The sequence below is a fragment of the Salvelinus alpinus genome, chromosome 29 (genome assembly GCF_045679555.1).
Source record: "Salvelinus alpinus chromosome 29, SLU_Salpinus.1, whole genome shotgun sequence".
NCBI lineage: Eukaryota > Metazoa > Chordata > Actinopteri > Salmoniformes > Salmonidae > Salvelinus > Salvelinus alpinus.
In genome coordinates, this window is record NC_092114.1 from 38,029,102 (window position 1) to 38,051,703 (window position 22,602).

At 42.0% G+C, this 22,602-nt stretch overlaps 1 protein-coding gene across 5 annotated transcripts in view; it reads right to left on the minus strand.

The window, feature by feature from the left end:
* LOC139558680 (F-actin-uncapping protein LRRC16A-like) overlaps window positions 1-21,961 on the minus strand; it is a 28,890-nt gene extending 6,929 nt beyond the window's left edge. Inside the window, exons 1-32 of one of the 5 annotated variants that reach the window (XM_071373988.1) lie at window positions 21,587-21,961; window positions 20,291-20,388; window positions 17,896-17,946; window positions 13,066-13,125; window positions 12,854-12,975; window positions 12,484-12,581; window positions 12,325-12,395; window positions 11,985-12,058; window positions 11,799-11,874; window positions 9,985-10,073; window positions 9,312-9,406; window positions 9,004-9,090; window positions 8,817-8,920; window positions 8,446-8,523; window positions 7,466-7,542; window positions 7,199-7,303; window positions 6,754-6,823; window positions 6,411-6,492; window positions 6,219-6,318; window positions 6,040-6,094; window positions 5,766-5,938; window positions 5,584-5,652; window positions 5,349-5,442; window positions 5,069-5,167; window positions 3,440-3,568; window positions 3,020-3,154; window positions 2,282-2,457; window positions 1,664-1,751; window positions 1,350-1,484; window positions 1,159-1,213; window positions 845-1,035; window positions 592-707 (exon numbers count right to left, since the gene is read on the minus strand). In XM_071373988.1, the coding sequence (XP_071230089.1) occupies window positions 592-707; window positions 845-1,035; window positions 1,159-1,213; window positions 1,350-1,484; window positions 1,664-1,751; window positions 2,282-2,457; window positions 3,020-3,154; window positions 3,440-3,568; window positions 5,069-5,167; window positions 5,349-5,442; window positions 5,584-5,652; window positions 5,766-5,938; window positions 6,040-6,094; window positions 6,219-6,318; window positions 6,411-6,492; window positions 6,754-6,823; window positions 7,199-7,303; window positions 7,466-7,542; window positions 8,446-8,523; window positions 8,817-8,920; window positions 9,004-9,090; window positions 9,312-9,406; window positions 9,985-10,073; window positions 11,799-11,874; window positions 11,985-12,058; window positions 12,325-12,395; window positions 12,484-12,581; window positions 12,854-12,975; window positions 13,066-13,125; window positions 17,896-17,946; window positions 20,291-20,388; window positions 21,587-21,626 (3,092 nt within the window). In that variant the 5' untranslated portion in view covers window positions 21,627-21,961. Of the gene's footprint in view, window positions 1-591; window positions 708-844; window positions 1,036-1,134; window positions 1,214-1,331; window positions 1,485-1,663; window positions 1,752-2,281; window positions 2,458-3,019; window positions 3,155-3,439; window positions 3,569-5,068; window positions 5,168-5,348; window positions 5,443-5,583; window positions 5,653-5,765; window positions 5,939-6,039; window positions 6,095-6,218; window positions 6,319-6,410; window positions 6,493-6,753; window positions 6,824-7,198; window positions 7,304-7,465; window positions 7,543-8,445; window positions 8,524-8,816; window positions 8,921-9,003; window positions 9,091-9,311; window positions 9,407-9,984; window positions 10,074-11,798; window positions 11,875-11,984; window positions 12,059-12,324; window positions 12,396-12,483; window positions 12,582-12,853; window positions 12,976-13,065; window positions 13,126-14,665; window positions 17,873-17,895; window positions 17,947-20,290; window positions 20,389-21,586 lie in introns of those variants that run through there. The other 4 variants (XM_071373986.1, XM_071373985.1, XM_071373987.1 and 1 more) reach the window with 4 other exon arrangements.
* Between the last annotated feature and the right edge of the window lie 641 nt (window positions 21,962-22,602).

A 22,602-nucleotide genomic window follows, 5' to 3' on the forward strand; every position in this document is an offset into this window, starting at 1 on the left:
TCTCAGTCAGTCACCAGATCTCAACCCAATTGAACACTTATGGGGACGGCAGATATCCTAGTGGTTAGAGCGTTGGGCCAGTAACCCAAAGGTTGCTGGATTGAATCCTAGAGCTGACAAAAGGAAAAATCTGTCATTCTGCCCCTGAACAAGGCATTTGACCCACTGTCCCCCGGTAGGCCGTCATTGTAAATAAGAATTTGTTCTTAACTGACTTGCCTAGTTAAATAAAGGTTAAATATATATATTTTTAAATTATGCGAGATTGTGGAGCGGCGCCTGAGACAGGGTTTTGCGCCACCATCAACAACTCCAATAGATTCTACAAGTGTCTGGAACTCTATGCCAATGTTCACTGAAGCTGTTCTGGCCCAACACCTTAAGGCACTTTGGTGTTTCCTCTATTTTGGCATTTACCCGTAGCTAGTTAGCCTGCAAACAATCTAGCCATTGTTAGCTTACTGCTGCATGCGTTAACACAAAACACAGAGTTATTTCAATCTTACGGAAACTAGAATAATTTATTCTAAAACGTCAGTAATGTCATTTACTTTTTGGGAAGAGTTCAGCATAATAGGAATTAAAACTCACTTAAAACTAAGTTTGGTGATTTTCTTGTAGAAGAATTCATCAACACCCTCATCCACTTTTCCCAGGAGGTTATTCTGCTCCACTTCTGGTGGTGGAGAGGTGCAGATTGGTTCCCGCTGAAAACCCCCAAAATATTTAGGCCTACATCAACCAATACAGAATAGTAGGTAGACAAAGAAAGAGGCCCGAAAGAGTTGAAGAGGGAGAAAGAGAAGGGGAATTGGAGAGAGGGGGCAGGTGGAAGGCTTCTTACTGGTGCTCGGCTAGGTTTGGTCCTCTTTTTCGGTTTGGGGCGGAGCTTGGTGTGGTGCTCTAGCTTCCGGGCCTCCATAGTGGGCAGCTCGCCAAAGTACGTCGGCTTCTTGTCCAATGGGGGAGGAGGGGGCAGATCCTCCTCATATATAGGCACTTCTTCCAGGGCCTTGTCCAAGTCAAACTCCATTTCTGATGAACAACCAACGAGGCAAAACCAAACCTCTCATTCCAAGTTGCGGAAATACTACTGCACTGTAATCTAAATGTATTTGACCAGATCTACTGTACCTGGGATGTAGAACATAAACTCACCAAAGGCCACAGATACAGGCCGCAGCATCCTGCAGAGAATGCTCTTCCTCTTGGACTTGGGTGTCATCCGCAGGTCACAAACACAGTAGAGAAAAAAAACAGTCAGCCAGTGAGTCATGCTTCAGTACAGCAGATAGGGATCACAAAACTTCACAGGGACTAGTCTTAGTTACCACATAGGTATCCATCACCTCCAGCCTCTCAGCATGGTGAGGACTCTGCTCCTGGGTCTGGGCCTCAGGCTGGAGGACCGTCTCCTCCAGCACCTCCATCTTGTTGGGCTCCTGGTGGATAAGAGGTTGAGGTTTTCTGGTCAGGTGTTCTGCCTGGATGGGAAGAGAGGAAAAGGCATACACGGTCAGTGTTTCTTCACCAGTATTTGTTTTGATGTGGTGCCGAAGTGCCCTAATCAGGATTACAAGTAATTTAAGCAAAAATGCATTATTGTGTCTCTCTGTGTATGTGTGCGGAAGAGAAATAATCTATTTTAGTATACAGTACTGACCAGAGTGTTTTGGGAACGGGACAGGGATTCCAAGATCTCATCTACGATACGGTCTGAGAGGAAGGACGCCATACTGAGCTTCACTTCACTGTGTGACGGAGAGGAGAACATGAGCCAGATACTACCTCTACTACCTGCACTGTATCAAGACTGGGCTGCATATATTTACAGACTGTTACAGTAGTTTTCTGAGAGTGACGTTTACGTACATTGCAAGGTTATCAGCTAAGGCTATGTGACATAATCAGAATTATTTCACTAGGTCTATGATGTCATACACAGATCAGATCACAAGGAACTGATTCAGTTTGAATTCACATTAACTGATACCATCTACACTTGAAATGATTTACTGATTAGGTCTCAAAAGGGCTCCTCCAATCCAGCCCCCCAGCGTTTCTGTTGAAGGTCACTTGTGACGGGCACAAAGCAGGCAATGGGTAGTCCGGGTTCAGCAGGACTACCATTGGACCAGACCCCAGCATAAATCTTTGAACTATTTTTGGAGATACTATTGTTTTGTTGTTGTTTTCCTCTCCTTAGCTGAACGCACTTGTTGTTAGTCACTCTGTATGAGAACATCTGCTAGCGATCTTGACCAGGCCATGTGGTGATCACCTGATCTTGTTGATGATGTCGACTCCTGACTGTTCCAGTAGTGTGGTGGTGATGAAGCTATGTGGGACGGTCATTCTGCCTGCACCGGCCTTCATCAGCTCCTGGTGCAGGTTGCTCCTCTTCATCACATGGGGACAGAGGCCCTCAGCGGTGTCAACCATAGACTGCAACAATGTCTGGGAGTGGGAGAGAGAGAGAAGCGGGGTTGGCAAGTTAATTGCGCTAGCTTATGTTATCTTGTTATTCCTTTAAAAAAAAAAAATTAACTAGGAAGGGCTCATTGAGATTTGAAATCTCTTTTTCAAAAGAGTCCTGGCCAAGAGAGGCAGCACCAAGTCGTTACACAATTAGACAGACAACATGAAAAACTGCAAGTAATCTAGTAAAAAAAACATAGAATTCACAAGAGTATAACAAAATCATAAAACAGCAAATTAAAAACATTGACAGGTTAGGGAATCAGTCTCAAAATCCTTCATCAGGATTCACAGTTGCTGCAAGGACTAGGGCAGTGTCTAAGGTTGCATAGTTTTGTTCAAGCCCAATCACACACACACACACACACACCTGATTCTACTACTCAATCAAGCACATGACCAAGGTGGGCACTTGTGCAGGACAAAAACACCCAACTTCAAGGACTGGACTATGTTATTCACTAAGATAAATCAACACCCAAAATATGTCTCGAAAAATAAAATACATTTTTCATTTACTGCTGTGTTGACTGTTGCGTACCTGTAGCTGCCCATCCATGACCCTGGCCATCTCTCCTGCCATGGACTCTAGCTTGTCCTGAATGGGGCCACCCATGTCAGGGGGGCCGCCCATGCTACCAGGAGATCCCCTCACGTGGTACAGGTTGGGCAGCAGCTAGATAGATGAGCAGGGTATGGAAGGAGGAGCAGACAGAGAGAAAGAAAGAGGAAGAGGCAAAAATAAAAACATTGGAGTTTGAAGCTCTTTTTGTATCCTTGTTTTTCTAAATGTTATTTAACCAGGATGTCCCATGTCCCATGTAGAGTTTGAGGTTAATGTTAACCCTGTCATTTTTGTCTCTCTTAGATCAAAGTTTGAAATCCACGCTCTATCACTTCTGCGTTCATACTGTATGTTCTACCGATTCTATAAGAACAATATGTCTGGTTCTCAGCTCACTCTTTTGGAGTTCCTGGCGTCCTTCATGAGGTTCTTGGCCACCTTCATGTCCTCCTGGACAACGTCGGTCTCTGTATACCTCAGAGAGTTCAGGTGGTCCTGCACCTTTACACAGATCATGTCCATCATCTGGATCAGCAGAAGGGGTCAGAGGTTATCAGAGGAGGTAATGTAATGGTTTATGGTCATTCAACACTTAATGTATTATGTAACTTTACATTTCTCCAGTGGAAACTCAATGTACTACTAACATTTATCCAAAAAGTGCCGAGACAAATGAAAGAAATTTACAACAATAAGATGGTGGGAGCTGTACTGTTAGATTTCAGTGCAGCCTTTGATATTATTGACCATAACCTTTTGTTGAAAAAAAAACGTACGCATTATGGCTTTTCCACCTCAGCTTTGAATACACAAAATGGTAATCTAATAGAACTCAAAGGGTTTTCTTTAATGGAAGCTTCTCTAATGTCAAACATGTAAAGTGTGGTGTACCGCAGGGCAGCTCTCCAGGCCTTCTACTCTTTTCTATTTTTACCAATGACCTGCCACTGGCATTAAAACAAAGCATGTGTGTCCATGTATGCTGATGACTTAACCATACACGCATCAGCAACCACAATTAATGAATTCACTGAAACCCTTAACAAAGAGTTTGTTTTGGAATGGGTGGCCAGTAATAAACTGGTCCTGAACATCTCTAAAACTAAGAGCATTGTATTTGGTACAAATCATTCCTTAAGTTCTAGACCTCAGCTGAATCTGGTAATGAATGGTGTGGCTGTTGAACAATTTGAGGAGACTAAATTACTTGGCATTACCTTAGATTGTAAACTGTCATGGTCAAAACATAGGTTCAATGGATGGGGAGAGGTCAGGCCGTAATAAAGAGATGCTCTGCTTTTTTGACACCACACTCCAAAAAGCAAGTTCTGCAGGCTCTAGTTTTGTCTAATTTTGATTATTGTCCAGTCGTGTGGCCCAGTGCTGCAAGGAAAGACCTAGTTAAGCTGCAGCTGGTCCAGAACAGAGCAGCACATTTTGTGCTTCATTGTAATCAGAGGGCTGATATAAATACTATGCATGCCAGTCTCTCTTGGCTAAGGGTTATGGAGAGACTAATGTTTCTTATAAAAAGTGATGCAGCCAATGTATTGAAAGTCCCAAATTGTTTGCATCGTCAACTTACACACAGCTCTGACACACACACTTATCCCACCAGACATGCCACTAGGGGTCTTTTCACAGTCCCCAAATCCAGAACAAATTTAAGAAAGCATTCAGTATTGTATAGAGCCCTTATTGCATGAAACTTCCGTCCATCTCATATTGTTCAAATACACAGCAAACCTGGTTTCAAAAAACAGATAAAGCAACACCTCGCGGCACAACGCCTCTCCCCTATTTAAACTAGATAGTTTGTGTGTATGCATTGATATGTAGGCTACGTGTGCCTTTTTAAATAAAATATGTAGTTCTGTCCTTGAGCTGTTCTTGTCTATTGATGCTCTGTATTATGTTTCATGTTGTGTGGACCACAGGAAGAGTAGCTGCTGCTTTTGCAACAGCTGATGGGGATCCTAATAAAATACCAAAGTTAAATATCAAACATTTAAACAGAGGGGTCACCTGTTGTGTCGTTGTCGTGACAATGCCTTGCTGGAGCCGGTAAGCTTGCTCTTGGAGGTATTTTCGAGTCTCGTGGTTCCTTAGGAGATACTGCTCCATCTGCAGGGGAATTGATTTGTAGAGATTGATAAACAAATTAAAAATGTTTTAAAATTCATGTAGATGGAAATGTGACCATTTTTGCATTCAACACTGCTATCGATGCCTTCTTATCAATGACAATTGACATCAATTCTGTCATCCGTAAATATCCACCATGCAGACAAATGTGAACTTTGACCTTTAGTAGGGCGTCCTCTGTTTTCTCAGGGCTGGCCTTGAGGGCCTGGGCAGCATCGATGATGGGGATAGGCATGAAGCGAATGGTGTGGTTCCTGAAAGAAATAGAGAGGGTAACAGTACTGTATATGTAACTAAGTGTATGCCTACTCACATATCCTAACCAAAACATCCATGGGAAGATGTGCAGAGGAGTGTAGATAAATATAAATCGTGACACACACACAGATACATACTTTTCTAACGCAGCTGCCACATCCTGGAGGCCTTGTAGGCTGACATTGTTTTTGTCCCACATAACTGTCCTGTACAAATGCATAAGAGATGACTGTACAGAACAATAGAATATAGTAGAATCCATATTATGCAGTATTGGAACTTGGCACAGTTGACCTCTTCTTGAGTCTTGGCCTCTTACCGGAGCTTGGTGTTGATCTGTAGGGCCTTGGCCAGCATCTTGGCCCCCATGTCTCCCATGCCGTTGCCACTGATGTCCACCCGGCTCAGGCTGGTGTTGCTGCCCAGAGCGTTCAGCACGATGGACAGATCTCCCTTCAGCTTGGAGTCAGCCAGGGAGAGGGACGTCAGGGGCTAAGTGACAAAGAGGTTAGTTGAACAATGGTAATGAATGGTTTAGACACATTTTTATGCTAAGCTGTTATTGCTAAGCATCACCATAAGAGTCGACTCACCGATTCCTCCTCCTGTATCATGTGCACCAGGTTGTCCAGGACTTGAGACAAATTTCTGTGGGAAGACATGCACACTTCGTTACATTCCAGACAGAGAGGACGTTACAAACAGGAGGATATTAATAAGTGACAGGCTAATTAAAAAATATATCAAATTTCAATGTAAGTAAGTCTCGTACTTGGACTTAATGTTATTGAAGTTCTTGCCCAGTGAGAGGTGGCGGATGGAGCGATTTTTGGCCAGCCACACCAAGAGAGTGGTCAGGTCTGAATCCAAACCTGAGCATCACATTTAACACAATATCAAGTAAAACAATCAAGGTACACAACGTTCACAATCAATGTACATACAGTGTCTACTCAGGCCTCACCGTTGTCTGAGATGTCCAGGCTGGAGATGTTGGGAATCTCAGCTATGCAGCCCTCCAGAATCTGAGAGCCTCCAGATCTTAGCTGAAGTAAAACAAACAAAACATTAAGAGAAAGGATAGCAAGTGTATTTTGGTGCTGTATTTGATTGTCATTCAGAGTACACAAGTAAATAAAGTTAAGTAATTTTAAATCAGAATATTCAGCGCATCAGCCCAAATAAAAGGGGTGACAAGACAACATTTTATTTTTGAATTTTATTTCAGAGTAGACTTCCCCTTTAATTTCTCCCTCAGGAGATTCAGGTAACTGTGCCAGGGCCAAGGCAGTAGATCAGCCTCTTACCTCAGAGCTGCTGAGATCCAGTGATACTTCACTGAGATTAGGATTGCAGCCAAGCCCTAGTAAAAGTGCTCTGAGGAGAAAGAAACTAATTCAAACTCAACGATTTCTTTTCTATTCAGTTAAATCATCAACGCATACTGAAATATGCAGGAATTAAATAATTGGTGTGATTAGATTGCTTTCTTGTTCACTGCAACTTTTAGTAATGTTTCTATACTACTTACTTTTTCATTTTAAAATGAAGCAAAAATAAATGTATAACATTTAAAAAAAGTAAAAAGACAAATAATTATGACATCCTGTCTAAAAGATACATCACTGACTATTTATAGACATGCACATTTTCTCCAGGAATATTCTCCAATTTTCTAGATCATATTTTCATTCTTGGTGTAATACAGTTAAATGGAGCAAATGGCATAAATGGAGCAGACTGCAAGCTCACTTGAGTGCCTCCAGGGGGAGCTTGGTTCCAGACAGGTTGACACTGCTCAGCGCCAGTGCAGTGCCAAAGAACTGCTTGAAGGAATGCGGGACATCTTTACTTCTCCTGTGGGTTAAAAAGAATGCCAACACACTTGAGTTATGTGTTCTGAAGTTCTCACTTTGACAAACTGAGCAGTATGACACATGGACATAGAAGACAACAGCAACTATTGAGTGACAGACTTATTTTAGCATAAGCAAGCCATTTTGTTGATGTATGGCTCACCTGTGAGAGAAAACACTCTTCGACATGTTGAGCACTGAGAGGTGCCTGAGAGAACCTCGTAGAAGTGAAGTGCAGACCTGGAAGACAGGTGTTGAGCATCTGAATAACATGGACTAGTCAAGTGACATCACAGCTTTTATCCAAGCTCAAAGTCTAGGGAACTACAGACTGTAATTTACGAAATGGACTGGCCATTTGCATAGCAACAAATATAACAACATCCATAAATATAACTATATAAAAAGCAAAAAATATATTTTTTAAATTGATAAGTGATATCAAAAACAGACAGCACGCTACTTATAAACAGTGCTCACATGATATCCAAATATAACATGTTCACTGTCATTGCATACTATAATTTGTTGTTGTACTTTTTCTCTCCGATTTTTGTGATATCCAATTGGTAGTTACAGTCTTGACCCATTGCGGCAACTCCCGTACGGACTCAGGAGAGGCGAAGGTCAAGAGCCATGAATCTTACGAAACACGACCCTGCCAAACCGCACTGCTTCTTGACACACTGCTCGCTTAACCAGGAAGCCAGTTGCACCAATGTGTCAGAGAAAAAACTGTACAACTGGCAAACAGAGTCAGCATGCATGCACCCGGCCCGCCACAAGGAGTCGCTAGAGTGCCATGGGACAAGGACATCCCGGCCAGCCAAACCCTCCACTAACCCGGACGACACTGGGCCAATTGTGCGCCGCCTCATGGGTATCCCGGTCGCAGTCAGCTACGACACAGCCTGGGATCAGACCCAGGTCTGTAGTGACGCCTCTAGCACTGCGACACAGTGCCTTAGACCACTGCGCCACTCGGGAGGCCAATTGCATATTATTACAATTAAACTAATCTACTTAATTATAGATTCGGTTTAGAATAGCTATGTAATGTGACCATAAAAAGGGTTAAAGTCCAATCATTGCCTAGCTATAGCAGTGTGAATTCTTCTTAGGATTGGATGAGGGTTCACTCACTTGGTCCAGACAGCAGTCACTGCTGGACAGATCCAGAGTTACTAGACTGTTATGTTGACCCAGGAAATTGTACAGATTCTGTGAAAAGAGTCAGAGAAATGATGAAGAAAACAACATAAAATACTGAGTACAATGAAGGGGGAATTAGGACTAGGTCTTTCACTTAAATATTTCAAAATCTATTTCACACCATTTCTGTGGCTTGTGTGAAAAATATGAAAGCCAGGACAGAACATTTAAGATTTTGATTATGTTGCCAATACAACACTGATCTAAGATCAGTTCTGGACTCCCTCCCCTTATGATTCAGAGTGGCGTGTTAGCTGATCCTAGATCTGTGCCTAGCAACTTCTACCAGGAGATGTACACACTGAGAGGTCGTCTCCTCGGAGTGAGTTCCCACAGAGGTCCAGGTGTGTGAGGGTAGTGGGGACAGCAGGGTTGGCACTCAGCCCCTGGGCAAGACTGTTAACCCCTGACAACACATACACAGGAAGTTCAGAGGAAATGACATAACACATGATATTTGTCCAGGAAATTGGTTATGAATTTCAATACCCTTTTGCGATATGGAGGTCTTTGAAAGGTTCAAATGCTTGAGACCCATTGGGAGTTTGGCTAGCTGTGCACTGAGAGCAGATACGCCTAGAAAAAAATAAAGTGCATTACAAACTTATGAACAGACTTAAACCTCTCATGAACTTGAAGCTTTGAGACACACGTTTGGCCATTGAGACGATCCATGCCAATGTAGGACAGAATACTAGAAAATAGAATTCTAGATCTGTGCAGTATCCTATATATCTAAAATCATTGAATATCACTGAATATCATTAAAAAAATGAAATTAGGGGAGTTTGTTGTACCCTTGTCCTCCAGGGAGTTGTTTGTGAGGTTGAGGGTGTGAAGTGCAGAGGCAGGGTTGCAGGTCAGAGCGTTGGCTAGCTTCTGCGCGAAATCACTGAAAATATCAAGAAAGGACAAGGCTCTATATAATCCAAAAACATTCCTCACCCCAGGACAACGGTGCCTATCTGGGAGAATAAAGAAAAACAACATGCTTAAGTGTCGGCATGAATTGCCTTAATCAGAGCCTATTGTTTGTTTGTCCAGTCAATAAATGGATCAGATTGACGCAGAAACAGAGAGCTCTTTATTCTCCCGGATAGTCACCAGTTGAAGTATCCAGGGGAAAGGAGTGTTTTGGGGATTTTCAATCCCCTCAGTCGAGCACCTGATTCCCCTTTTTCGTTTGGGCTGGGCTGAAGCTCAATTGGGTATACTTTTTCCCACAGCGCTACATAAGTTCTCAGGATTTTCTACATCAAGTATATTTCTGATAATAGTGAGTCATGGGTGTAACTAGTGTGTGAGCTTGCTCCCTTAGCTTCCTACTGAACAGCATGCATGGAAGGTGGCTGCGTTCGAGAGCGTGATTCATTCTGAAACTGTGTGTGTGCGTTTTGTTTGCACCAGCATCTGTGTGTGTGTTGGATAAAATAAAGCCAGTATAGCTTATTACCAGTGCTTAGTGCTCACCTTCTGAGACCTGCATTCTCTAAAACCAGCTCCTCTAAGCGACTGGAGCGGGCCACAACTCGCAGAATTTGTTCACACACATCTGTGGACTGCAAGCAAACACTTCAGTGTGAAAAGTAACAAGCTCAGGCTTGTGTAAACACAGATGCATAACTTACTGTACAAAAATGTAAAACCTTTAATTAAATGCATAAACACACACAAGAACGCAAACACACACAATAACGCAAACACACACAAGGACACATTCACCAAAACACACACACACACTGTGCGAGCAAACACACAAACACACACACACACACACACACACCTCCTATGACTAAGTATCAGCAGCAGGTCACACCATCCCTGACTAATAAGCGCTTGTTGACATCTCATCCTCATGCCTCCTCTCTGCCTGCCACCACCAGAACACACACTCCTTTATACACACACAGCTGTCCTCTTCCTGCTGTGGACAGTGTGCCCTTTACAACGCGTGTTTAGCCACTCTCAGAGGATAGTGGAAGTTATATAATAAAGAATGGTTTCAATACAAAATAAGCACTTAATGAAAGTCTTACAATGCATTTTAACTGCATCCTAAATTAGTGCTGAGCTATTAGTGTTTGAGGTCATTTCGGTATGATTATTAAACATTTAGGGGTTTCGATTTCAATCATTTTTAAAAACATTAGACGCACTACAGTATGCTTTATGTCGGTTGAATGCTGTAACACAGAATAAAACAATTGATAAAAGTCCCATGATGGTAGTGACTGCCCATTATTGCTTATCACTTATTAACCATCATTTATCACTTTACTTTAATAAAATGTTTAATTTGTTGTGTATATTACATTTGTTTTATTTGATGACTTATTTAATTACAAGTCATCTCATTTCTATGCTGTCTGACAAAAATCCCTATTTTAGTAGTTCTTCAAAAATAAAAAAAATAAAAAATGCAACATGTAAAGTGTTGGTCACATGTTTCATGAGCTGAAATTAAAAGATTCACAACATTTTCAATACGCACCAAAAGCTGAGTTCTTTCATATTTTGTGCAAAATTTGTTTACATCCTTGTTAGTGAGCATTTCTCCTTTGCCAAGATAATCCATCCACCTGACAGGTGTGGCATATCAAGAAGCTGATTAAACAGCATGATCATTACACAGGTTGCACCATCTGCTGGAGATAATAAAAGGCCACTCCAAAATGTGCAGTTTTGCCACTTCTATGACTGCTGAATACAAACTATCAATCACTGAGATCATGTATTTTCCGGTAGAGATCCCTTTTGAAGCAACCATTTCTCTATTCTTCTGTTTCTTCTCCATGTCTACCCCATACTAACCTAACATAGCAGGCGTAAAAGAAACCCCAAACAACCCCTCACAGACCAGAGTAGTTAATTATGACGTTTTCTGTGCCAAACTATGTAGAATATTGGCCTGTTAAAAACTACAACTCCCTTCTACATCGCACAGTTCGGGCTTGATCTGATTTATCTCTAGAGAAACTTTTCAAAAAACCCAGAACAAAATGGCATTCAAATATTTGAACCGACGTTGGTCAATTAGTTTAAAAAAATTATAATAACCGAAATTTCAGTTAAATCGCCCAGCACTAATCATAATGCATATACCTACATTACAGGCTTAATGTAAAGTGTTACCACAATTAATTTAACTTCCACCTCTCTTCAAGAGTGGCATGATGCTCGTTTCTCCAATTTATTTACTTCGGTTGAACTGTAAGATTTTTTCCCTTCATAAGTGTAACAGAACATGGAAAATGGTCACCAGCAGAGTTCAGAATGAAATGTACCAGTTTGTAGTCCTTTGTGGAGAGCTTGGTGAACCATTGGTTATACTCTAGGACCACAATGATGGCCACCAAATCTCTGGAGGAGAAGTAAATAGCATTGATTATCAAAAACAGAATGGTATAAAAGACACGGTTGTTCACGCAATGTGTACATTTGACAGCAGTGAAATAAGGAAGTGAAGTTACCGGTTATCAAGATGTACAAAATCCTGCAGGTTCAGTTCTCTGGTGTCCTGGGTCTGATAGATTGTGTCCACATCCTGTTGGGCAACATGGAGAGACGTGACCAAGATGGGAATAACTCAAACAATGGCAAAATTTACACTGATATAGCTAAAACAACCCACAGGATGTAAAGCCAGGTCAGCATACATGTATTTCAAGAAAGACAATGTTAGAAACTTTATCACAGATGCCTATCTACATGAACAGGATATTCAGGCTACTGGACCTCCATAAACTGCCCCCGTTACACTATGATCAATTAGCAATATTAAATGAAACGGAAGGAGACAAATCTACTAACCCACTGCACCTCCTCTCTGAATGGCAGACCCAGCTGGTCACAGAGACACCAGTACATGTGGGAGAAACCACCTACGAGAGAATGAGGGAGGTGAATACAGAAAGTCAACTATGTTATAGTTGGGATTTTTGTGAAATATGTTCTATAATATAACGTTACCACATGGCCCTAGGTCTGTGGTGGCCTGGTCCTCCCAGAGAGACTGTAGGACGGCCGTCCTCTCAGGAGGCTTCAGGGTCAACTTCTTCATTGCCTTCCTTTCACAGTACAGGGGACACACCACAAACTGTCACTATCATGTCAGCCCAGAGGACAAAACACACACTGTCACTTTATCATGTCGGACATGAGTAAAGTGAGAGTGGGTGACAGTCTGACTGAGGAAGTGAATGAGCACACAAGCGAGTGAATGAGCACACAAGCGAGTGAATGAGTGACTCACTAATGTGAGTGCTTGTATGAGTAAAAGAATAATGAAGTGACAATAAAGAAAGTAACAAAAGAGAGTGACAAAGTAGAGGGGACCTACGCTGGGGAGAGGCCTGGACAGATTCTGTGTAGACAGCTCCCAATGTGGGCCACCACCTCATCCACATCCTCCACAGAGCCAAGCTTCAGGGACAGCTGGCCTCGGTCATACTCCAACAACAACTGTAGGGGGCGCAACACAGTCAACTGATACTGTCTGTAACATGTTTGGTTTCAACAGAGGTTTAATGTTTAAAGCCAGGACTATCTTACCTGAGTGGGCTTGTTACTAGTGATCCCCTCTATATCTAGGTAATTGAAGGTCTGTTCAATCTGAAACCACACAACAAAAATTTCACTATACTCTAAAAATTAAAAAGGTATGGAATCAAAATGTTGGAAAACATATTGATAAAATAAAAAACATGTGAGGCACACAAGGACATATGTCCACTTTCTCTTTCACAGCTATAAAGGCCAACACAGACAAAAACAGACACACATAAACAGGCACTGAGATACACAACATGACCAAAAGTATGTGGACATCTCATTCCAAAGTCATGGCCATTAATATGGAGTTGGTCCCCCCTCTGCTGCTATAACAGACTCCACTCTTCTGGGAAGGCTTTCCACTAGATGGAACAATGGAAGCAAGTCCCCGCAGCATTTAGCCAGAAGAGCATTACTGAGGTCGGGCACTGATGTCAGGTGATTAGGCCTGGCTCACAGTCAGTATTCAAATTCATCCCAAAGGGGTTCGATGGCCTTGAGGTCAGGGCTCTGTGCAGGCCAGTCACGTTCTTCTACACTGATCTCGACAAACCATTTCTGTATGTACCTCGGCTTTGTGCACGGGGGCATTGTCATGCTGAAACAGGAAAGGGCGTTCCCCAAGCTACAAAGTGGGAAGCACAGAATCGTCTAGAATGTATTTTATGCTGTAGCATTAAGATTTCCCTTCACTGGAACTAGGTGGCCTACTCCGAACCATGAAAAACGGCCCCAGACCATTATTTCTCCTCCACCAAACTTTAGTTGGCACTATGCATTGGGGCAGATTCTCCTGGCATCGGCCAAACCCAGATTCGTCCGTCGGACTGCCAGATGGTGAAGCATGATTCATCCCTCCAGAGAACACGTTCCCACTGTTACAGAGTCCAATGGCAGCGAGCATTACACCACTCGAGCCATCGCCTGGCATTGCGATCTTAGGCTTGTGCGTGGCTGCTCGGCCATGGAAACCCATTTCATGAAGCTCCCGACGAACAGTTCTTGTGCTGACGTTGCTTCCAGAGGCAGTTAGGAACTCATCCTAGGACGGTGTCAAGTTGAAAGTCACTGAGCACTTCAGTAAGACTATTCTACTGCCAGTGTTTGTCTATGGAGATTGCATGGCTGTGTGCTCAATTTTGTACACGTCAGCAATGGGTGTGGATGAAATAGCCAAATCCACTCATTTGAATTAGTGTCCACATACTTTTGTATATATAGTGTAGATAGACTACCCCCCACCCACACACAACTGGCAGGATGACAGGGGAGAGAGAGAGTGGATGAAGTCAAACTAATCCAGAGCTGCTATCTTTCTGACACTAGAGGCCCACGCTGAAGGAGGAAAGAAAAATCTCCCCCTCCAGCTGTTAAATCCCTCCAATGTCTTTGCTCGGCACACAAAACTCCAAGGGCAAGATTTACTCCCAGGAACAACTGAGCCTCTGTCGTACACAGAGCGTATAATAATCCAAACACCATCATACAATGACTTCTTTCCAGGGTACAGGAAAACTAAATGCTAAAACTTTAGCCTGCAGCTATAATGCTTTATGTATAACTTGTAATAAGCATGTAGCCTAGTGTTACCAAAACTCACCTCCTCAGGGTTTCCAGAGGATATGAGTAGAAGACTAAAATAACCCGAAAGAGGAATTAGCATGAATACTTGTAAGGCTCTGCAAATAGTGTAACTTTTATTTTTTTTAAGTGCATGGGTTTTAATGACTAGCAATTGAAGTACAGTAGCTTCAGAAAGTATTCACACCCCTTGATTTTTTCCACATTTTGTTGTTACACTGCCTGAATTGAAAATTGATTACATTTAGATTTGTCAATGGCCTACATACACAATAATACCCCATCATTTTAAAGTGGAATGATGTTTTTAGAAATTGTTACAAATTAATTAAAAATGAAAAGCTGAAAAGTATTGAGTCAGTAAGTACTCAACCCTTTTGTTATGGCAAGCCTAAATAAGTTCAGGAGTAAACATTTGCTCAACTAGTCACATAAGATGCATGGAGTCACGGTGTGCAATAATAGTGTTTTACAAAAATGTTGAATGACTACATAATCTCTGTACCCCACACATACAGTTGATTGTAAGGTCCCTCAGTCAAGCAGTGAATTTCAAACACAGATTCAACCACAAAGACCAGGGAGCTTTTCCAATCCCTCAAAGAAGAGCACCTATTGGTAGATAAAAAATAAAAAAAAAGACTATGGTGAAGTTATTAATTACACTTTGGATGGTGTATCAATACACCCAGTCTCAAAGATACAGGCGTCCTTCCAAACTCAGTTGCCCGGGAGGAAGGAAACTGCTCCGGGATTCCACCATGAGGCTAATGATGACTTAAAAACAGTTAGTTTAAGAGCTGTGATAGGAGAAAACTGAGCATGGATCACAACATTGTAGCTACTCCACAATACTAACCTAATTGACATAGTGAAAAGAAAGATGTCTGTACAGCAGTGGTCTCCAAAACATTTCTACTTGATCGCAAAACATTTCTGTAAAAAACCTAATGATAAAGCCTTGCGTTCCCATATCTAGCGCTGCTGCCGGTAGGTGCACCCGATTCATATGCCCTGCACGCCAGATAGAAGAAGTGTTCCAATTTTTAACCATTTCATGTGTCTGAATGGTCTTTCCAGCTTGGCCCGGAGAGCAAATCAAGTGCACTATCAGCCTACCGCTGGCCAATCGGATGGCTCAGATTACTGTGTATGCAGTAACGTAGCAGGCGTAAAAGAAAGCTACAGCAAAGTTGAAGCTGTTCATCAGAGTAACAACATGAATTTGTGCATGAGGCAGAAATAAAGCGGGGGCGACTCGAGCTTCGCCATCAGCTGGAAGACGGTGTCCCTTTTTGGTCAGCGGGGGAAAGGGATCGACGGGACGTTGAGAGGCCCTCAGTCTGCTGCTCTCGCCCGCCGCTGAGACTGAACATCGGATGCAGGCGCCAGTAGCCCAGTAAAATAAAAAGCGAATTATTCAAATGCATATTCACTCAGCTGTGTCTTGCAAGTAATACAACAACTGATCTATTACCAGTGTGGTCATAGCCTACACCTAAATATATATGTTTTAAATGGCCTGAACAACAATGAATTGGCACGGCATGTCATGCAAAGCTAATATGCGGTGATAATGTATTGGTCCTATAGCCCACTGCACAAACCTCATTGCTACAGTAATGTTTTTAATAGGTTGCATAGGCTTACGCTTTTTAAGTCATGCTCAAAAAAAAATCTGAGTGGTAGATCTTGGCTTGCATTTTGATCAGAAAGTGATCTTGACTCAGAAAAGGTTGGTGACCACTACCGTACAGAATAAAAATAAATATGTGGCAAAAGAATTGACTTTATGTCCTGAATACAAAGTGTTATGTTTGAGTCAAATCCAACACTTCACTGAGTACCACTTCATATTTTCAAACATGGTGGTGGCTGCATCATGTTATGGGGTATGCTTGTCATCGACAAGGACTAGGGATTTTTTTAATGATAAAAATAAATGGAAGAGAGCTAAGCACAGGCAAAATCAAAGAGGAATCAAAGAGTCTGCTTTCCAACAGACACTGGGAGACAAATTCACCTTTCAGCAGGTCAAAAACAGTACTGCTTACCAAGATTACATGGAATGTTCCCGAGTGGCCTAGTTACAGTTTGGATTTAAACGGCTTGAAAATCTACGGCAAGACTTGAAAATGGCTGTCTAGTAATGATCAACAAGTAACTTGACAGAGCTTGAAGAATTTTTGTACAAAGCTCTTAGAGACTTACCCAGAAAGACTCACAGCTGTAATTGCTGCCAAAGGTGATTCTAACATGTATTGACTCAGGGGTTTGAATACTTATCTAATCAAAATAGTGTTTTATTTTTCATAAATTCTTTACAAATGTTAGAATTTTTCATCCACTTTCACATTACTGAGAATTTTGTGTAGATCATTGACAAAAAACTGTTTAAATCCCACTTTGCACACAACAAAATGTGGGAAAAGTCAAGGGGTGTGAATACTTTCTGAAGGCACTGTATTTGTAATTCACCACATTCATGAAATGCACAGTCCAAAGATTGCAGTGAAGAAGTTGCAGTTACTGGTATTCGTTAACCAGTACATTACCGCCTGGCACAAGTGAGCAGGTCCCACCATATGCCATGACATCTGATATGTTTACCCACAATGCAGCTGTGAACACAGCCTGTGGGAAAGAAAAACAGTCAATGCTTTCTGAAAAACCTAAAACCTTAAAAGGGAGAGAGAGTCAAAAAAGTTAAACAGAAATAGGGGAGAGATCTGCAGAGACTTGCTCCTTGGGCCAGCAACTGTACCAGAGGGAATTCCAGGAGTGCTCCTCCAAAACAAGCAGGAGCATGCTCGGAGATAGACTAACCAAACATTCCCAAGGAGGACCATCTGGGATGACTGGGGGCGGGAGGAAGACAGTCAGTCTAATTGAATTTCCTCAATTCATCCAGACAGAAGTCATCCCACTCACTCAAACCTCTACTTACTACGTGTCGTAATGGAGTGAATTCCCTGTCTGTCATCATTACATAGTACATAAAAAAGGGAGTTGCAGCGATTTCAACTTCACAAGAACTTAATTGGGCTTGAGTAATATTGATGTTAACTCCCGTAGCACTATGCACAAATGTAGCACCATGCAGTACACTAGTAAACTAATGTTTAAGCTTCTGTGGGACGCAGCTATTTGAGACATAGGAAGATCAGGATATACAGTAACACACATTCAAACACTCAGTGTCTCACATGTGCATGTATGCAGTCTCACCTCGCACACACTTCTCCTTACCTTGGTGGGGACCCTTGCAGTAAGCAGAAAGACCCGATGGGATGCCAAAGCCTGTAAGAAAGCGAGACAGATCAGAGAGACGTAACGGAAGTCAACAACTGTACAACTAGAACTGGACAGAGTTACAGTACTAAGCCTTTCCACCAGCGGTTTGCAGCTGTTATTGTCTAGAAAAAATGTAAATATCAACTGTAGAGCCAAGTGAAAGAGACCTGGAGTTGGGACATATGTAAAGAACATGGTCTCGTTTTTACTATAGTTTCTGTGTGTTAAACCCTTTATTCTTAAAAACACTGGAGCAAACTCAATTGAAATCACACTGTGGTAGCTAACTCATTTCTAGAGACATGCAAAAGTATCTTGCTACAGGTGAATACACAGTTATAGTCAAAAGGAGAAAGAGAGAACTGTCTGTGGATCAGATAGCTGTGGTATGTGGGTTTTTGGAGTGAAGTCACTCAAGGCCAAATATGAGCATTGATAGTGGCTTAGTGAGCCAATGGCTGGGTGAAGCAGGAGACCCCGCCCCTCTCTGCTCTGGACAACCTGTTTCAGATTTGTATTTTATTTTCAAGTATCTCAGGTGTAAAAAGAGGGGGAGGGGTATTGCATGTTCACACACACACACTAATCATGCACATGTAGACACACACATACATTTCACAATCCCATAATAATTCTTACAGGTAAGACCCACTTTTCCATTGTGTCTTAAAAGATAAAAGACAGCTCAACCAAATGTTGACCACTGAGTTTGGCAGAAGAATTTACAGTCCCAATTCTAGCAAGGCCTAGGAATGTGCCAATGTGGTGGGCTATGTTAATCAGTGTCTGATGCGCTCAGTCAGTGTCCTGTGGGGAAGTGGTGTCAAGTCAAGACAGTGAACATACATGCCACCAAATTGTGGAACTTTACAAAGAAAATAAGCCCCCAGAGCCTACACCGTGTCCAATAGGCCCCCAGAGCCTACACCGTGTCCAATGGGCCCCCAGAGCCTACACCGTGTCCAATGGGCCCCCAGAACCTACAATGGGCCCATTTCACACTAAACTCTAAGGAAGGACAACTTTCTAGAAAATGATATGCCTTCAAATGTGAAAATGGTATAGAGTTTCATGAGTTGAGGATGCGTATTTAGAGTAACGAGTCAGTTATATCCTCATTATACTATGCGTTTAAAATCAGTTGCCAACATTTGTCCTTTTTATGAACTAAGAAACACATAGGCGTTTCAGAGTATCTCCCAAAGCTAGTCAGCTGCACATGTTCTACAATTAAAACAGAACCTTGTTTTTGTCTGTTAACTCGAGGGTGGTGCAGCAAACATTAGCATGCCAAGAGTGTCCAAGAAACTTAGTTTTTTAAATCCACACTTATACGTTGTCTGCTGAGTAACACACACTGGGGGTTTAGAGACATGCAGTTACATGAAACAAGATAGGCCCATATCCAATAGTAGGCCTACTCCCACACCACTTTATCCATTGTTCTTCCTCTTACACAATAATACACTGAGACTAAGGGCTCAAATGTATTTTGAAAGTTGGGTCTGATGCTTTTCATGTCTTTGCTGGCCCACGGCTTAGAGGAAAGGGTTAAAGGATGATGAAGTTGCTAAGTATGAGGTGAGACTGAATAGTGTCTGTATACAGGGCTGTGTTCATAAGGGCATGCAATGGAAAACGTTTTACAACGGAAAATGAAAACGAGTGTTTCTTATTCTGTAAGTGTTCTTGGGTATTTTGAAAGGCGCAAATAAAATGTATTAGTCTGTTTTCTTCCATTCGATGCCTAATGAACACGGCCCAGGGCTTAGGGTTAAAGAAGATCAGCTTGCAACACCTTATAAAGAATTTTGTTTGGAAAGAGGCCGAAGCATCTCTGGTCTTCCTTAGGTTTGATGGAGGCAACTGATATTCCAGTTGAAACACAATACATTTTGGCGCTCTTTTGAAAGTGCTCTGAAGTTGCTAACAAAAATTTGACAGTTGTGGAGGTTCATCCTGTAACATTTAAAATGTAACATTTAACCATCAAAATCCAATATTCTGCATACAAAGTAACAAGAATATTACGCCGCAGACAAAATTCTTTCTCAGTCTGTCAAGTCCACAGAAAGTGGTGAGGTTGTGTTTCAAACGTTCTATGGTCAAACAGTCGACTGCAGGCCTGCTGTTATGTGAATGAGGCACAGGAACAAGGTTTTGCTGAGAAACATGTAAACCTTGAGAGAATGAGGAAAATTACAAACACTGGGGTGCTCAGAAAGACAAGTTGATGTTCTCCTACATAGAAGGGTTGTGTTGTGTCTACACATTTAACGCTACATTTAGAGAACTGCACAATGAGAAACCAATTATAATGGGGGCCTAGAATGCAGGCCTGATGTCTTACCAGAACTCGGTTCTCCAGTTTGTCACCTTTGACCTCCAGTTTCAACCTCTTCTTCAGGGTGAGCTTGATCTTCCTTCCCACGGCATCTCTCAGACTCTCTAGGAGGAACAATTGGAAGATTGATACGATCATGCTATCGTTTCCTCTACTGCATGTTCAGGGCTAGGCTTATTGGAGGCCTTTATAAAATCCAAAATAACTCATGCTTGGCCTGGGAAATCATGAATAACAGAAGCAGAAATGCTTTTTGATAGGAAAACAACCCAACTTAGGATTCACTTTGCCTGCATTGAGCAGTTTTTTAACAGTTGTATCAACAGTGGACCTAATGTCAGTTTCATAACCACTACACTCAAAAAGAAACTCATAAGTATTGAAAATACCACACAGTCCATAGACAGTGGGTTTCCCCCAGGCCATAGGGCAGTGGTAGGGAGGTTAGTAATTCAACATTGGTGCACTTTTTTCTCCCACATAATAGCAGTCAGAGTAATATATTATTGCTTAATTTTGTACCAAACACAGCTTTAACCAGCATCAGCCTCTTACAGGTTTCATGATTCCGTTGTCAAATTTATATTAAGAGGGAAGCCAGATGCCAACCAGGAAACCAGCTGAGTGAGGGACTGATCTGTTTTGGTGAGGCACCTCAAATTTTTTGTAGTCTTGTTTTTCTTCAGGGAATCCTGGCAAGAGTGGGGGAAACTCTTGATTACATCACTCTCTGGACATGAGGTCATCAACTCAGATCAGAACATTTACAGACAGGGAGATTTCCAAACATGTCCCAGACTGCCATTTTTGGACATCTATTTATGTATCCAGTTCTCTGAAAGGAATGTCTGAAAACAGTTTTTGCAGTTGTTTTCGTGATGGTTCCATAACTTGATCAGTGTCCATTCTCAAAAGAAAAATGTAACATTTTGAAAGAACTGTGAGGAAAACTGAGGAAGAAATCTCATATGGCTGTCTGGGCTTGTTGTATGTCCTGTGCTTTGCGTAGTATGACAATGGTTTATCCATACATTGGTCTATCCTAGAGGAGGCATGCGTCATGGTGTCATCACACTCTGGGGGAATTTCTCAAGAGAAGAGAAGAACAGCTCCAGTTCTTCTCTCGAACTGTGTGTACAAATGTATGTGGCAATCAGGTGGAGCTCGAAAACTTGAGAAACAGCTGACATATCATGTTTATCCCCCATAGTCGTTACGCAATTTAAAATGAACAATTTCAATGCAAGAGTAGTAACGTTCATTTTAGGCCAAATAAATTACATTACTGTTAAAGTTTCTTACCCAGTAGTTCGTTAGGAAAACCCGTATCTTCTTCAGACATGTTTAAGAATTAGGAGAGTTGTGTGGAGTTAAAAAAGCACAACGACAAAGATTTGTGCGACATGGATTAAAATGTAAAGTTATCCACCGATGAGTAGCCTAGTCCAGTTTCTTGAGTACCTGGGGTCGTTTTTGCTTACTTTCTCCATTCATCCTCGAGTGCGTCAGAGCAATGTACCTTTTGGAGCTCGAGAAACAAAATTAACGAATAAAATGACATGAGAAAATTGAAGACAACGTTATGCTTGGACTAGCCTACTCTGCGAGTCTGTTGCAAAAAATAATCACATACTTTCAGTCAACTCGTGAATGATCCCTCCCTCCTCAACAAAAGGTAGGCTACTCACCGAAGTCAAGTAGGGAAAATGTGACACCTGGTGGCAGGGCCGGCCCGCTCATTAGGCAGGAGGAGGCTGCCTATGACGGCAGATTGACGAGGGCGGCATTTTCTGAGCTAACTTACTGTCGAAGGCGCACCTCCAACAACACAAAACCTCACATAATGCTGCCCCAAAACAATGACAATTTCTCTCTCAACTATTGGCATATGGGCTTTTTAGGTGACTGCTGATGCCGCCCTGTGATAAGCTTTGTCAAAGGCAGGGATGCAAAATATTTATATTGTCCATTCCCAGCGCGCCTCTCCAGGGTGCTGTTGGAGAGATGAATCGCTGCGGCACTCCACCAACATTATGTCAAAAAAAATCCTCCAACATAAATCATGTAGTAGAAATAGTATGTGGCCTTTTCTGTAGCCTACAAGCTGGATATAAAATGTAAGACAGTGTAATGAGATGTAAAGTTTTTACATCGTGCATGTTTCTCCGATCAAATAGCCTAACCTAAATGGCGCCCAATCAAATTAAAAATGCGCCGACATGTTAACAAACCAAATATCCTAAAAACAGGACAGGTCAAAGTAAAATGGACAATATGGAATGGACAATCAGGCTACACCTGCTATCCAGGAGTTTAAT